The following is a 17,907-nucleotide window of genomic DNA, read 5'->3' as shown; positions in this document are numbered from 1 at the left end:
TCTGAGCAGGCGTCTGTGAAGCCACCTCCCTCCCTGCAGGACCCGGATCCGCGGCCATCTTGGATCCGGGTCTGGGAGCTGCAGGGAGGGAGGTAAGACCCTCGCAGCAACGCGATCACATCGCGTTGCTGCGGGGGGCTCAGGGAAGCCCGCAGGGAGCCCCCTCCCTGCGCGATGCTTCCCTGCACCGCCGGCACATCGCGATCATGTTTGATCGCGGTGTGCCGGGGGTTAATGTGCCGGGGGCGGTCCGTGACCGCTCCTGGCACATAGTGCCGGATGTCAGCTGTGATAATCAGCTGACACCCGGCCGCGATCGGCGGCGCTCCCCCCGTGAGCGCCGCTGATCGCGTATGACGTACTATCCCGTCGGCGGTCATACGGGCCCACCCCACCTCGACGGGATAGTACGTCAGATGTCAGGAAGGGGTTAAACATCCCCCTGCCGATTCCCAGGCCCCTTTAAGGAAGGTATCGGCTCTTTTATCTAGGGGATCCTTTAGAGTTCCTATGTCCTCAAAGGGCAACGCAAATTTTTTTGAGGCCTTAGCTACTGCTACGTCAAGTTTAGAGGCCTTATCCCATGATGTAGAAGCCTCTTCCTCGAAGGGATACTTCCTTTTAAGGGAGGGTACAGATGAGTTTTTCCTTTCTGGTTTCTCCCACTCCTTCTTAATTAAAGCTTGAACATTTTCGTTAAGTGGAAAGACTCTGCGTTTTTTCTGGCCTAGGCCCCCAAACATGATGTCCTGTACTGTTTTGTCAGGACGGGGATCTAGGACCCCCATGGTTGATCTCACAGCCTTCACAAGGGCATCAACTTCGTCTAAAGGGAAGCAGTGGCGACCTCCACTCTCAGAATCCGAGGAGGAATCCCGTCTGTCTGAAGCACCCCCTTCAGAACTAGAGGAGTCGGAGTGAGAATAGGGTACAGGTGTTCTCTCTTTAACCTCTTCCCCTTAAAGAGATTTAAATGCTGTTTCTACCTCTGATCTGATTACAGATCGTAATTCAGAGGCGAAACTAGGAGTTTCTTCACAAAGGACTTGTCTTATACAGGAGTCACATAATTTCTTATCCCATGTTTGCGACAAGGGTTTTCTGCACAGGGGACAGGACCTATGCTTAGTTTTCTCCGTTCTTTTTCTTGCCTAAAAATAAATGGAAAAACGTGACCCCAATTATTTGGTGAACTTTCACGAAGATCACTCACCCATCTTGCGCAGCCACAGGTACCGGTTCTGGAGGAGGCATAGGATCCTGTATGAGATCCATAGTCGGTGGTGTCGGCTGGTTAGCCATACTGGAGGCTTTACTCTGCGGCGTTGAATGGCTGCTGGAGCGCGTACTGCGGGTGCTTGCAGAGGATCTTTTCTTTTGCGCATCTGGCTTCCGCTGGTGGTGACGCGGCTGCTGCGGTGTCTGGAGCTGCTGATCGCTGTCCTCCATATTGGGACTGCATGCAGCAAGAAGCAACTACACAGCGGTCTTTAAAAAGGATTCCTTTGGCGCCGATCCACCCCCTCCTCCAGGGCTGCGTCATCAGGAAGCGCTGATCCCGTTTAGATCTGCGCATGCGCGCGCTGCCCGGGACCCGGAAGTGGAATGCACTAGATCGGGGGCGGCAGCCATCTTGGTGCACCTCGTACACCATGCGCCCGTCCCGAATCAGGAAGTGCTTCTGCGTGGAGACGTCTGTGCACACCGGGTCCCTGAAGCCCCTACCCCAATCCGGGGAGGCGGCTGCGCTTCCCTCCGTGCACTCTGCAGAGCCCTCTGTCCCAGCAGTGGCGGCGTCGGACACCGCACCAGCCGTGACAGGGGCCTCCCCGCCGTCATAGCTCGACTGGCCGGCTCCGGATCTTCAAGGTACCATCCTAGAGGGTTCCCTGTCAGGAACAGGAAACCAGACTGAGGCAGGAGAGAGGTACCGCCCTTTATCCTATAGGTTTCCTGTCCTTGAAGGGCGGATCCCCTCTCTCTGGTAGTGCTGTCATGGGCGACTGAGAAATGGACTGTTTTTTAAAAAGGCCATCAATAAGTCCTGACCTCAATCCCATTAAAAATCTTTGGGGGGAGCTGAAATCTGCCATTGGGAAAAAGAACCCGGCAAATATTCAAGAGCTTGAACAACCTGCAAAGGAAGAATGGGATAAAATACCAGCTGGGAAGTGCAAGAAGCTTCTAGATGGCTACAAGAAACATTTGGAGGCTGTCATCAATGCCAAAGGGTGCACAAACAAGTATTAATCAGTGGTGCCTTTATTGCTATACATGCTGTTTACTCTGTTTCTATTTTGAAATTGCAACATGTAAGTTGAAAAACAATGGTCTATTGTTGTATTTCTTTGGACCACTAATTAAAAAATCCTGAGGAAATAACTTTGGAACATTTCCATTTATTTCTGAAGATAATGCACAGTTTATGAAAAAATGAAGCATTGCCAATAATGGTGATCAGCAGTGTAAGACCGAAAACAGTAAAAGTTTGTCCAGTACTTTTATATTGATAGCACCCAGCATTCCCACCAATCAGTTGTTATCCCTCTCCAACGGCCAGTTATAAAAAAGTGTATAGAGCAAACATCATGGATGCTGGTGAGTACTGCCCTCCCCGGCAGCCCCTAAACACTGTATGGAGCGCTGTCTTTGCCTCCATACACTGATTACATCAAAATGTCTCACCTTCTGCGGCTCCAATGCTGGCTCTACCCAGCATCAACTAGCTGCAGTGGTATACACATGGCGGCTGCTGCTGTGTACACATCGCTTTTACTGGGCGCAGAGGTCAAACTGATGTAGATGGCACAAGACCACTCAGCCCAGTGGTCACAGTCACTGTAGTTGTGGCATCACCACTGCACCCTGTCAACAAAGACCAGGGGCGATGGCAGAAAGACAATGATAGAGCAGCGCAGTTTGACAGTTTTGCCATTTTTAACCTTATAGAAATAAGCGGATTCTACAAAGAAGTAAGTGTTTAATTTTAATTTGTCACCTATCCCCAGGATAAATGTATTTTATTTATATATTATACTTCGTTATACAGCACCATCATATTCCGCAGCAGTTTACAGACATCATCATCACTGTCCCCATTGGGTTCACAATCTAATTTCCCTATCAGTATGTCTTTGGAATGTGGGAGGAAACCGGAGAACACAGAGGAAACCCATACAAACACGGGGAGAACATACAAACTCCTTGCAGATGTTGTCCTTGGTGGGATTTAAACCCAGGACCCCAATGCTGCAAATCAACAGTGCTAACTACTGAGCCACCGTGCCGGCCATAAATGTATGGATAAATATATGATTGCTGGGGGTCTGACCCCTGGGATCCTCCCTTATCACAAGAAAGGGGGTACTCTGTGTGAATGGAGCAGTAGTGAGCATGTGCAACCATGGGGCTGAGAACCTTGCATTATGATTGGCGAGCCTCCAGCAATCAAGCATTTACAAAATCTGGGAAACAGTAAAAAATGTTTGTGGAAAACCCCGTTCACAACTTATGTAGCCGTAGCCAGCCTCCTTTATACGGGGACCACACAGCCTCCACGCACTCCGGTTCAGGCTCCGTCAGACTTGGGATGTACTGGTTCAATGACAGATTAATTACACATATACCAGGTCGGACATCTTTTTCTGAAACTAACAGAAAATAACGCCTGTGTATAACTGAGATCAGAGTCCTATGATACAGCAGACGTCTCATCAGCCTTCATGGAGTCCTATGACAGCGTCACACACACTGCAGCCATAACATGACCTTGTGCACGCCGAGGAGAAGACTTATTAACGCAAACACAGATTCGAATTCCAAAAGTCTAATACTTGGGTTTCAGCCTATGAAAAATAGCGAATTCTCCCTGGCGTACACTGGAGGGATTTACCAGGGTAATTAATACCTCTCCCTCAGTGAACGCGGCTCCTGCACCTCCTGGTGCTGCATATATTTTCTAATAAAATCAATTACAGAGCTCAATTATTTCTCATTTTGCTGCAGAAATGAAACAGCAATAACTTGCTTATGGATGCGGGAAGATATGTCATCATCGCTTTCAATTTTACAAGCTTCATCACACATTGCTAACCAGAGAAAAGCGGCTGACGAGTGATGGCTTGTCACTTTCCACGTAGCGGTGATGGTGCCCGCTGTGACAGCTCCCGGATGCGCTGCCAGGCTCAGGAAGCCATCTGAGGTAACAGGACATTTAAATAACATTTACATCTATGCACCGGAACAGAAACAATCCGGGCATGACTGACTGCTCAGGAAACAAGCAGGACATCATACCAATGTAGGTACAACTGTGCACATTTCAGGCCATTTACCGGCATTTTCTCTTTAATTATACCGCTACAATGCGTTGTACGCCTCTTAGGCAAAGAAGAATCTTCAGATTACTTACTGACATAAAGCAAATAGTCTCTTCAGAGAGGAAGAGGACTAGAACTATAGTGCCCCCTGTTGGAAGTAGCAATCCTAAAAGTCAATCTCGACCCTTTAACGAGCCTTGTCACATGACTGGGGATAAAAGACAAACCAGAATTTCAATTTGCAGAGCTCGTTAAAGGATCAACATTGACTTTTAGGATTGCTACTTCTTATAGGTGGCACTAGAGTTCTAGTCCTCTTCCTCTCTGAAGAGATAATTTGCATATTTCCCAGACACCTCGACATGCTTAACATGTCACTCTCCGCAAGGAGAAACAATTACTGACATAAAGAAATTCCATTTGACTAAAATGAATGTGGCTAAGACGCAATACTAGACCTGACAAGAACAAGGGTGTCACCGTTCCTGAGAAAAAAAAAAATAGGAGTGACCTTTCTTCCCACTCCACCTACTTCAGGGGTGGGGAACTTTCATTCTGCCAAGGGAAATTGGATATTTAATTCATCCTTGGGTGGCCGTACAAATTGTACCCCAACTCCACCCACAAAGTAGGTTTTGACGTTGGCACTAGTGTCAGGACGTAATCTTTCATTGCACGCCCCTCAGTGATCAGTAGTGAATAGTGATGAGCGAGTATGCTCGTTACTCGAGATTTCCATAGCATGCTCGGGTGGTCTCCGAGTGTTTCGGCGTGCTCGGAGATTTAGTTTATGTCGACGCAGCTGCATGATTTGCAGCTGCTAGACAGCTTGAACACATGTGGGGATTCCCTAACAAACAGGCAACCCCCAAATGTATTCAAGCTGTCCAGCAGTCGCAAATCATGCAGCTGCGTCAACATAAACTAAATCTCCGAGCACGCTGAAATACTCGGAGACCACCTGAGCATGCTTGGAGAAACTGCAGTAACGAGCATACTCACTCATCACTAGTAGTGAACGCGGAGTTTGTACAGAGTAAGCAGAAATTTAAATGCCGGTGGCCATAAAAACACAGCTGCCTGCCCCACCACTGTGATCTCCAAGAATCTGCCCGGGGGCCGGAGAAAAGGTCATCACGGGCCGTAAATTACCCGCAAGCCTCAGGTTCCCCACCCCTGACCTAGCTGAAGATTGAAAACCTGGACTGGTACTTGGCTTCTTTCTTTCTGTGGCTCACATACAAGTAATCACAAATTGCTAAAAATACCGTAAATTAAAAGACTGAAATAAATGAATTTATATATCCTTAGGTTATGTAATATTTCTGAAATCAAAGAGCCCATACTGACATTAGAAAGCTGTTGACACAAATGATTTGACAGCTATTATCACAATCTTTCACTACGATGTTCTCTATGAAAGAGCCACTGCCAGACAAGTTTGGCAGCAGCTTATCTCCCCAAACAAATGGAACAGATGTTGAAATTCCAATGATTATTTTTTCCCTCGACCGACATCATCTGAGGGAGCATTAGGAGGCCCTAAACACATTAGGTCGTTGGCCGATTCAACCAATATGGGCTCATTTGGATGCCTTTAGTCTAATGTGTATGGTGACCTTAATGCCTCGCCCACAAAAAAAAAACACACCAGTGGCACATCATGGTTGTAGAACCTGTTCTAAATTTTGTTCTGAGCTGCAGGTTCATCAAGTTATGGTCTATTTTAACAAGGCAAAAATATAATATGCAAGTACGCCAGTTTCCAAATATCAACCCGACAATCCCCAGACAAACAGGAAAAATGTTAGTTCATCCGGAGCAAAAATCATCATTAACAGGGGCACATCACAACCTGTAACTAGAGATCTACTACAGATAAATAACATGATACTGTATGGGGACAGAATGATCATATCAGTGCTCGTTCTGTCCCCGTCACTGACTCTCTCTGTAAACAGGCCAGTACACCTTGTAGACAGCCTATCGGTGTTCATTTATCGGCTTGGTGGACCCAAGTGGACAATTAGAGCATGTTTGGCCCTTACAGTACATTTGGGCTGCGATAAATAGGATCTTCTCTCCTTTAGATCCGAAATATCTTAAGTTCAAAGCAAACCCTCATGGGGAACCTTACATACATATTTTTAGCTAATTGTCCAAATATACTCGTCAGTTGTATTGTTAATGGCTTTGAAGTGATCCGACTGATGACCGGTTATTATTACAGTGGCAGATTACTCCCTATAATGAGCTCTCAGTCTATACAGCATGTTGACTGCTGATTGTTCATGTGTAAAGTGGCCTTAAACTATCATTAACATAATCATTGAAACCTCATATAGCTTGAAAGTTAACAGCGGAAGATCCATATTTACACAGAGAGATGTGATGTCGACAATGAGGATTTTTGGACCTGAATTAATATTTTGCTAGCTGGTGGATTGCTGACTAGTATCCACAGGATAACAATAGATTGCATGATTATCTGCGCATTTAAAGAGAAGATATAATCAGAAAATTAACAATTGTTAATTCAGGCTTTTGATATACAAACAAGTATTTTAATACATTATGGACAATGTTTTTTTTACCATATTAAAATTTTGATTATAAAAATAAAATTAGTAATCTTGAAATTTTCACACTGGCCATTGGGGCATTTTGTAGACTCATTCTTCCTGTCTTTTCTTGAATAGTTTTCTTATTGGTAGAGTCAGGATTACAGTGACAGGTGATACCTCTATACACAGCTAATAACACAGGATCCACCAATCACAATAGATGATATAACAACTGATCCTGCTCACAATGACATTTGCAATGGTCACTAGACAATTCAATACAAAACATACGGTAGGGGTCTGACCATTGTGGATTATGTTTAAGTATTGTTTCCTGAAACAGAAGAGACAGGATTATAGTGACAGGTAATACCTCTATACACAGCTAATAACACAGGATCCACCAATCACAATAGATGATATCACAACTGATCCTGCTCACAATAATATTTGCAAATGGTCATTAGACACTCCAATACAAAATATAGGGTCAGGGTCTGACCATTGTGGCTAATGTACATGTATTGTTTCCTGAAACAGAAAAAAAGACTAAAAAAGCCCCAGTGGTCAGTATAAAAATTGCAAGATTTCTAGTTTTTATTCGTATTAGAGATTGTGATATGTACAATAATAAATACATTTAACATGAAAATCTGATTTCATTAATAGGTCAATTTCTGATTATAGCTCCCTTTCAAAGGGGCCTGGACGCAGTTATTCGGAAACCCATATTTTTATATTGTTCTACTGATGTATACAAAGCCAGGCGGACACCAAAAGGACATTCCTTCTTCTGGCTAATCTAACTCTGTGGACATGTTTAGCTCATATGTCGGGCACAGACACTAAAGGCACATTCTAAACAAGACATAGCCTCAGATGTCTCCTAAGGTTCGGCAGAATCCTAACATATCCCTGAAGCAATGGAAGAAAAAGAAAACAAACCGACACCAGAAAAAAAACAAGTTACAATACGCAGCCTTGATCGGAATCTTCCCAAAGTGTTTAGTATTAACACACATAAGAGTTTATTCCAGGAAACAGTCAATTTATCTCTCAGACTGAAAAAAAAAAAGCCGCCAGTAATGGTTTTCTATGTATAAATGCTTTGCCGTGACCTTTAGTTCCGCAACTGAAGCGGTTATTCATGTAGAAAAAAGCCGCATTTTACTCCAGCAACTGTGCCTTGTGTAGATCTGTCCGCGTCTTTAGCACATTGTTGTGTAAATTACCCGTCTAGTAGGAAAAAAAGTGATATTACAAGAACGTGGGCAGCCGGTTGTCTGAAAGCCGACACACTATGTATGCTGTCTTCAAATGAGGATTTATCTAGAGAGCAAGCGTTGATCCACTGAAATATGAATCAAAGGCAATTACTAAAAAGGTCATTTCCCGTTTGGTACTCGTCTACTTGGAGAAGAAGTGTCACCATATTTACCAACCGCACAGAATCAGAACAGAAAGGCTTGTTCCCCTGTAGCCGTCGCTGCTATTTCCCTGAGACAACAGGCAACGCGGCTGATAACAAATTACTTGACTTTAGCTTTCATAGCATCAAAACCAAAGTTGGCAAAATATATGAAAAAATTATTTATAAAAAACAGAAATAAACATTAGCAAAACGGTTAATTATTAAAGTAAGGCTCCATCTATATAGTTGCATCAAGGGGACCTGTCAGCAGGTATTCAGACCCCAAACTGACATCCTCTATGTAAAGCCCTTGTAATGTTGATGACGTCCATACCTTTGTTTTATGAGGCTACATTCACACATTGCTTTTATTTCTGCTACCAAAACCTGCTCTCTTGGCAATAAAAAGCTGCTTGTAAAAAGCATGTTTTGCTGCATTTTTGCAGTGTCTATTTTGCTGCGTTTTTAGTATAGATTATATGTGTCATTTGTCCACTGTACAAGTTTCCTTAAGTTAGTTTAATTCACCAAAAAAGCAGCAAAAACATATGGTTTGCAACATTTTTGCACTCTTTCATGGCTTTCTATGGTGTGAACATACCCTAAGGCTGTGCCTGCTTTTTCTAGAAATCCATCACCTAAATGCGTCCCAAGTGCAGGGATCTTGGCTCTGTGCTCACAACTCTCTGACCCTCTGTCTCTTTCTATGTCCTCTGTTGGCCTCCAGTCAGGGACGGACATCACTATTCTCTTTGACCTGCTATCCCGCAAGAGATTTAGTGTAAGTGCCGTCATTACTGGGGGCGCTGTATGCGCAGTAAAGTCCTGATAACACTCGAGAGTCGGGCCATAGAGGGTCACACGTGCCACCCCTGGGTGTTTGTGTGAAATCTCGGGTGGGGTAGCACCTCACAGAGAGTAGTGATTAGTGATGAGCGAGTGTACTCGGTGCTCGGGTGATCTCCGAGTATTTGTTAGTTTTCATCGCTGCAGCTGAATGATTTACAGCTATTAGACAGCTTGATTACATGTGGGGATTCCCTAGCAACCAGGCAACCCCCACATGTACTCAGCCTGGCTAGTAGCTGTAAATCATTCAACTGCCGCAATGAAAACGAAATCTCCGAACACTAACAAATACTGGGAGGTCACCCGAGCATGCTTGGGAAAACCCGAGCAACAAGTACACTCGCTCATCACTAGTAGTGATCTGTCAGTTACTAGCAGGCGGGGAAAGAGAGATGCAGAACTGTGAGTGGAGGCCGGCACTGGGATCCGATTTGAATGAAAATTTGCTGATGGATTTCTGTAGAACAGAGGCACGGACTTATAAAACATAGGTATGGATGTCATCAACATTACAAGGACTTCACATAGAGGATATTGGTTTACAGTCTAAAAACCTGCTGACAGGTTGTCCCATCATCACAATCAAGAGTAATCTGCAGAGGGCAGCTTCACATTTTCTTGGCAGAGGTAGACTGCCTGACTGTTTTACAATAGCCTGCATTCAGCAAATTACTGAGAAACTATAGTATGAAGATGAGTCTGCAGCCAAGAACACATTTTTAATGAATGGAGGATAATGACAGTCAGATGCTTTTATCAAAGCTTTACCTTAATGGAATAAAAAGCAAAACATTCCAACAAAATGAGTTTTAAACATAATTAAAATACACTAAAACATTGTTCTGAAACCTGCAAACCTGTAAGATGGAACAGATAATTTTATATGGGTTCCCTTTTGCACAAAATTGAAAAATGATGTGATGTAATGTCATTTATGCATTGCTTTGTATTGCCTAGCTTTGTAGCCTTGTATTGCAGTCTATAGGAAAAGAGAAATTTAAAAAAAATCCTATTTTAAAGTGATTTTTCTCTTGCAGCAAAATTGGACTGAAAAAATGCTGGCAAGGGTATAAAATAAAATGTTAGCTGGTGCAGACCTACACTAGATGGATCTAACACCGAATCTTTGCCATTGCTCCGGTCTCACTGCTGACAGATTCTCTTTTAAGTCAACAAATCGCATCACCGCTGTAGCTAATCACTGAGATCATCGGTACTGCCGACAGAAACAACATGAACCAGTGAGCTCAATGAATGGCTGCCGCAGTGGTGCCCACTGTCAACACGATATCACCTCTGCAGTCAAAACAGAGGCCAGAAAGCTGGAGAGGGCGAGTACAAGCTGGCTTTGTTATTTTACATTATATGACTCTAATCCCTCACATCTCTCTCAGTCCCTCTCTCCAGATGTCACTACCCATCTAACTAAAATATTTAGCCTCTCTCTTTCTTCGGGTATCTGTCCCTCTTCATTCAAACAAGCCATCATAACCCCTTTACTTAAAAAGCCATCTCTGGACCATAACTGCGCTGCTAACTACCAACCGGTCTCTAATCTACCCTTTATCTCCAAACATCTGGAACACTTGGTCCGCTCTTATCTCATCCGCTATTTCTCGGATAATTCTCTTCTCAATTCTTTACAATCTGGTTTCTGCACTTCACACTTTACAGAAACTGCCCTTACTAAAGTCTATAAAGACCTATTAAAAGCAAAATCCAATGGTCACTACTCCATGCTGATTCTCCTTGATCTCCTTGCAGAATGACACTGTGGATTAGCAGCTCCTCCTCACCATACTCCGCTCTATCGGCCTCAAGGACATCGTTCTCTCCTGGTTCTCCTCCAACCTCTCTTACCGCTCCATCACTGTATCTTTTGCCAGATCTTCTTGCTCTAATCTTCCCCTTTCTATTAGGGTTCCTCAAGGCTCAGTCCTAGGTCCTCTCCTCTTCTCATTATATACTGCCCCTATTGATAAAACCATCAGTAGGATTTGGTTTCCAGTATCATCCCTATGCTGGTGACACCCAACTATACACCTCTTCACCTGACATCACCCCCAATGTAATACAAAATATAAGGGATTGGCTGTCCGCTGTCTCTAACATCATGGGTTCCCTGTATCGGAAACTGAAGCTCTCCAAAACTGAACTCCTTGTGTTTCCTCCACCTACTAACCTACCAATATCCAACTTTTCAATTTCCTCGGGTGGTTCAACCATAACTCCTAAACAGCAAGCTCGCGGTATTGGCGTCATATTTGACACAAAACTTTCCTTTATTCCCTATATTCAATCACTCACTTGCTTGTTTCACATTCACCTTAAAAACATCTCCAGAGTCAGACCTTTTTTCACCTTTGAAACTGCAAAAACTGTTATGGTCACTCTTATTGACTCTCATATGGACTACTGAAACTCTCTTCTGATCAGTCTCCCTCTAACTAAACTTTCTCCTCTACAATCCATCCTGAATGCAGCAGCCAATGTCATACGTTTGTCCAGCTGCTTCACCGATACCTCTACCCTGTGCCAGTCACTGCACCGGTTATCTATTCGGTACAGAGTCCAATATAAACTCATTTCTCTCACCCACAAAGAGCCCCATGGTTCTATCCTCCCTATATAGCTCATCCCTCATTTCTGTCTATCGCCCTATACGTGCCCTCCATTCTGCAACTGATCTAAGACTAAGGGTATGTGTCCACGTTCAGGAAACGCTGCGTTTTTGACACTGCGTTTTTTCGCAGCGTCAAAAACGCAGCGTCCAGATGTTACAGCATAGTGGAGGGGATTTCATGAAATCCCGACTCCACTATGCGTTAAAAAACGCATGGGTTTTTGCCGCGAAAATGCATGCGCAGTGCGTTTTTTCAAAACGCAGCATGTTGCTACAATGAGCAAAACACGCAGGCACACCGCAGGTGACCTGCCAGTGACCTCAGGTGCAGTTTTGGTCAGGATTTTACTTGCATAAAATCCTGACCAAAGCCTGAAGCAAACCTGAATGTGGACACATACCCTAACATGCTCCATAATCCAAACCTCGCACCTCTGTTTTCAAGACTTCTCTCGCGCTGCGCCAGTCTACTGGAGTGCACTACCCCAATCGATCCGACTAATATCTGGCCCCCATGTTTTTAAGCGTGCTTTAAAAACACATCTGTTTGGACAGGCCTATGACCTCAGCACACTAACCTAACGCTCCCGTTCCATCCTTCTAAATGTTAGTCATAATCTGCTCCTTCCTAATCGTCAGTCTCCACATCGTCCATGCACCCAATACCGAATGGTAACTGGACCTAGACACACCCTGGCTGGTGACCGGATCATGCAGCTTAATTATGAAAACCCTTATTATAATAATAATGATGCTGGACCGTACATAACAAGCGCGTTCCACCTAATATGTCCCCCTATTGCCTTATAGATTGTAAGCTTGCGATCAGGGCCCTCACTCCAACAACTGTTAAAATGTGTTACATCGTATTGTTTTTATTGTCTGTACATGTCCCTATTTAATCGTAATGTGCTACTGAATATGCTAGAGCTATATAAATAAAATGTAATTATATTATTACATACCTGCCAGAAATTGGGGGCTACTTTGCTGAAAGTGGATAACTCTTTAAGTAATCAATTTTCCAAATTGTACCTCAGTGTATTCAGAATCCCTCTGTGCAAAGTGGTATGCCCCATAGTGACACAGTCACTGGGCAGCTATAAACAGTACATTGTGGACCAGACCACTGTAGAAAGCTACGGGAGGGGTCCTCCTGACTACGTTATGAAAGCTAGTGAATTCGGTCATCTGAGGTAACAACAATATATTTAGAAATTATATTCCCCTAATATTTGTGTTACATTGTCTTTTCAACAGAAGTAAAATGTGAACCTGCACATCAGTCAAGAAGCTTTTCCACATGAAACCACATCCACATACATTGGCCCACGCCTTGTACCCTGCTGGCAGAGGTTCCTGATTACCGGATCCTGCTCCGTACAGGTCCTCCTTGACATGAAAGATCTAATGATTTACGTTATTGCCCTACTAGACTTCTGCCCATCTGGACCCGTAACAGATGTCCTTGACAAAGACCGCCCCCGCTCGAGAAGTTGGACCATATCTGTTTTGGACTCCTTGCCGGATCAAAATAAACTGTCACCGCAGCAAGACCTACAGCCTCATTTTCTTTTATGGTGCTGAGGTTCCTACCCCTAGAAGTCTGGACCATGAGACTCTTCCCCAAGCACGCATTTTTTTAATAGGACAGTGTGCCAGTCTTTCTCCTTCTAATTCACATCTACATGCAAACTTGTCATATTATTCTTAACATATCACTGATATTACACAGTTATTATAAAAATTTAACATTTCAAACAGAACCGCCTCAAATATTCAAAGCGGAAATAGGAAGGAACAAATAGCACATCATATAGCATACAACCAATAAAACGCAAAGCAGAACACAATGAAAAGTCACACAGGCAAGTAAGCCAAGAGAAGGCTGGACATTACACACAACTACCACTAGCTATGATATCCTCAGCTGGGTCCACATCTACCAATTTGTACAATGACAAGACCAAGAATGTTAGAGTGTAGTAATTTATGAAGGCAAAGGATCAGAATGACTGACTGTTCAAGACTCAATCATTTCTTACAAGAGTAGAATGTTCTTGATCCGATGACTGTTTAATGCTCAGGTCACAATTCCTCTGGATAATTCCATTACAAATCCAACCAAAAATCTGCTGGTTCCATATTTATTAACTATAAACATCATAACATGGTGTCATGCTAAAGGGGTTGTCCAGGATTATATTCTTTTTTTACTATGTCCTAAAAAACTAACTAAGGCTACATTGACACTTAATACCGGCACTTTGTGGACGGCTGCATACTTCCTTCTTGAAGCTCTGCCCACTTCCGCACTTCTTCCGTTTAGGTCCTCCTACAGTACTTCTGCATGCATCCTGCGTACCTTTCTTTAACATTGGGTACACAGGACATGCAGATGTATGCGGATGGGTCGTTTTCAGATGCCCGCCGACCGCACGGGAACCCAACTTGTTGCATCCCCGTGCAGTCAGCAGGCACGCCAAAACAACACATCTGCATACATCTGCATGTCCTGCGTACCCAATGTTAAAGAAAGGTACGCAGGATGCATGCAGAAGTAGGAGGACCTAAACGGAAGAAGTGCGGAAGTGGGCAGACCTTCAAGGAGGAAGTATGCAGACCCGGTACGCAAGTGTGAACGTAGCCTAACAGGCAGGTAGTTGCTAACATAGGCCTACCTACCTGCCTGTCTTACCAGGCCAGAACGGTCACTCCTGCCGGCAATTCAGCTGCTCCACGTCAACAGAGCAGCTCTTCTTCTGGACTGCTCTGTCAAAGGGACGTGACCGCCGATGTCATGCTGTCTGAAAGCTCGCTCTCCGCTGTTAGGTAGCAAAGAGCCGGCTGTCAATCAGCATGATTTTGGCAGTCACGCCCCGTCAACAGAGCAGAGCAGAAGAGAAGCCGCTGCTCTGACAATGTGATATCTACGGAAGTCGCTGAATAGCCAGCAGTAGTGGTCTATCACAACTAGCTGCCTGTTAGTTCTTAGGCCCGTAGTAAAAAAATTACATAATCTTAGATAACCTCTTTAAAGTTAGGAAGGCAAAAGCTCAGCCACATTACATTACAATGAAGCTCATAAGAATAATTCTGCCAAGAGAATGAAATAAAATATAACCTACCTGCAGTTTGGAGGAGGATCCAGTGTTATTTCCGCAAGCTCTTTCTGAATTCTTAAAGAAAATGAAAGACAATCATGTCATATAGAGTTGTAATACTAAACATACAAGTAACAATTAAAAGGACACAATAGTTTAAAAAAATGCATAAATCAATAGTACAGGTGAATAGAAGAAAGTTTGTATGGTTTATCAGAGGAATCTACTTATTTCTCCGCTTATGATCCACTTCTCCCCCCTTGCTTCCTAAACTTGTCAATCACTCAGAAAAAAAAAAAAAAATTCTTCCTTAAGAAAAGACAAATTGCCAACACTGTGAGGATTCAGGTTAGACACTATATTGAAGCCTACGGAGATGGGAGAAGTACTGTAGAAGGAGTGACATGTATAGTTAGGCAGCAACTATATTAGTATATTAGCTTATGCCAGAGCTGTATTCACAGTTACACTGCTCTGTACTTTTGTGTAATTTCCTATATGCCTCTGATGCTTCTGTCTGTGGGTTACCAAAGGAAAGAAAAGCAGCAATTCCCGTTTGTGTCCACCTCCTAGTTCAGAATCGATTGCAAATTAGTGATAGAGCCTGCCGAGGGGAAACTGGTGAGCAATGCAGTACGCATATCATAAAATGGGCAGTAGTGGTGTTATTCCTCTTGTAAACAGACAATCACTGAAATGTATTCTGAAAAGTTACTTAAAACTAGAATTACCCTATGATTAACAAATCACTTTGTATAAACGTAAAACATCAAAATTCCTTTAAATTGGACCTGTCACATATTACCTGTCAGAATGATATGGACCAGAAGGAGCTGAGCAGATTGAGATATACAGTGGCATGTAAAAGTTTGGGCACCCCTGGTCAAACTTACTGTTATTGTGAACACTTGAAGATGAATTTATGTTGAAAAGGGCTAAAGTAAAAGATGACACGTTTCTACACACACACACACACACACACACCGTATATATATACACTGCTAAAAAAATAAAGGGAACGCTAAAATCCCACATCCTAGATATCACTGAATGAAATATTCAAGTTGCAAATTTTTATTCATTCAATGCATAGTGGAATGTGTTCAGAACAATAAAACATAATTATCAATGTAAATCAAAATGAATATCCCACGGAGGTCTGGATTTGCAATGATACTCAAAATCAAAGTGGAAAATCAAATTACAGGCTGAACCAACTTCAGTGGATATGACTCATGACAAGGAAAAGATGCTCAGTAGTGTGTGTGGCCTCCATGTGCCTGTATGACCTCCCTACTGTACAACACCTGGGCATGCTCCTGATGAGGCAGAAAATGGTTTCCTGAGGGATCTCCTCCCAGACCTGGACTAAAGCATCCGCCAACTCCTGGACAGTCTGTGGTGCAATGTAATGTTGGTGGAAGGAGCGAGACATGTTGTCCGAGATGTGCTCAATCGGATTCAGGTCTGGGGGAGGGGGCGGGCCAGTCCATAGCTTCAATGCCTTCATCTTCCAGGAACTGCTGTCACACTCCAGCCACATGAGGTCTGGCATTGTCCTGCATTAGGAGGAACCAAGGGCCAACCGCACCATAATATGGTCTCACAATGGGTCTGAGGTTCTCATCTCGGTACCTAATGGCAGTCAGGCTAACTCTGGCAAGCACACGGAGGGCTGTGCAGCCCTCCGAAGAAATGCCACCCCACACTATTACTGACCCACTGCCAAACAGGTCATGCTGAAGGATGTTGCAGGCAGCAGATCGCTCTCCACGGCATCTCCAGACTCTGTCACGTCTGTCACATGTGTTCAGTGTGAACCTGCTTTCATCTGTGAAGAGCACAGGGTGCCAGTGGCGAATTTGCCAATTCTAGTGTTCTGTGGCAAATGCCAAGTGTCCTGCACGGTGTTGAGCTGTGAGCACAACCCCCATCTGTTGATGTCGTCCCTCAGACCATCCTCATGGAGTCGGTTTCTAACCGTTTGTGCAGACACATACACATTTGTGGCCTGCTGGAGGTAATTTTGCAGGGCTCTGGCAGTGCTCCTCCTTGCACAAAGGCTGAGGTAGCGGTCCTGCTGCTGGGTTGTTGCCCTCCTACGGCCACCTCCACGTCTCCTGGTGTACTGGCCTGTCTCCTGGTAGCACCTCCAGCCTCTGGACACTGCGCTGACAGACACAGCAAACCTTCTTGCCACAAGTCGCATTGATGTGCCATTCTGGATGAGCTGCACTACCTGAGCCACTTGTGTTGGTTGTAGAGTCTGTCTCATTCTACCACGAGTGTGGAAGCACAACCAACATTCAAAAGTGACCAAAACATCAGCCAGAAAGCATTGGTACTGAGATGTGGTCTGTGGTCCCCATCTGCAGAACCACTCCTTTATTGAGTGTGTCGTGATAGTTGCCAATAATTTCCATCTGTTGTCTATTCCATTTGCACAACAGCATGTGAAATTGATTGTCAGTGTTGCTTCCTAAGTGGACAGTTTGATTTCACAGAAGTTTGATTTACTTGGAGTTATATTCTGTTGGTTAAGTGTTCCCTTTATTTTTTTGAGCAGTGCATTATATGTTACAGGAACAGTGGAGTTTGTCAAAATTTCAGTGAGAGCTCCTCGTAGGATTGCTAAAGAGGCAAATCAGAACGCCCGCGTGACTGCCAAAGACCTTCAGAAAGATTTAGCAGACTCTGGAGTCATGGTACGTTGTTCTACTGTTCAAAGACACCTGCACAAATATGGCCTTCATGGAAGAGTCATCAGAAAAAAACCTCTCCTGAGTCCTCACCAAAAAATTCAGTGTTAGAAGTATGCAAAAGAACATCTAAAAAAAGCTTGACATATTTTGGAAACAAGCCCTGTGGACTGATGAGGTTAAAATAGAACTCTTTGGCCACAATGATCAAAGGAATGTGTGGAGAAAAAAGGCACAGAATTTCACAAAAAGAGCAGCTCGTCAATCATTAAGCACTGGGGTGGATCAATCATGCTTTTGGTAATGTTGCAACCAATGGCACAGGGAACATTTCATGG

The 17,907-nt window shown here is 44.0% G+C and overlaps 1 protein-coding gene across 2 annotated transcripts in view; it reads right to left on the bottom strand.

The window, feature by feature from the left end:
• UBE2E2 (ubiquitin conjugating enzyme E2 E2) overlaps positions 1–17,907 on the bottom strand; it is a 268,675-nt gene that overhangs the window by 194,169 nt on the left and 56,599 nt on the right. For both annotated transcript variants that reach the window (XM_077268899.1, XM_077268898.1), the window contains exon 3: positions 14,895–14,945. In XM_077268899.1, coding sequence (XP_077125014.1) covers positions 14,895–14,945 — 51 coding nt within the window. The remainder of the gene's footprint in view (positions 1–14,894; positions 14,946–17,907) is intronic.

This window comes from Ranitomeya variabilis, chromosome 6 (assembly GCF_051348905.1).
Source record: "Ranitomeya variabilis isolate aRanVar5 chromosome 6, aRanVar5.hap1, whole genome shotgun sequence".
Lineage (NCBI taxonomy): Eukaryota > Metazoa > Chordata > Amphibia > Anura > Dendrobatidae > Ranitomeya > Ranitomeya variabilis.
The sequence above is the reverse complement of the archived record's forward strand: the minus strand, read 5'-3'. Positions and strand labels throughout refer to the sequence as shown.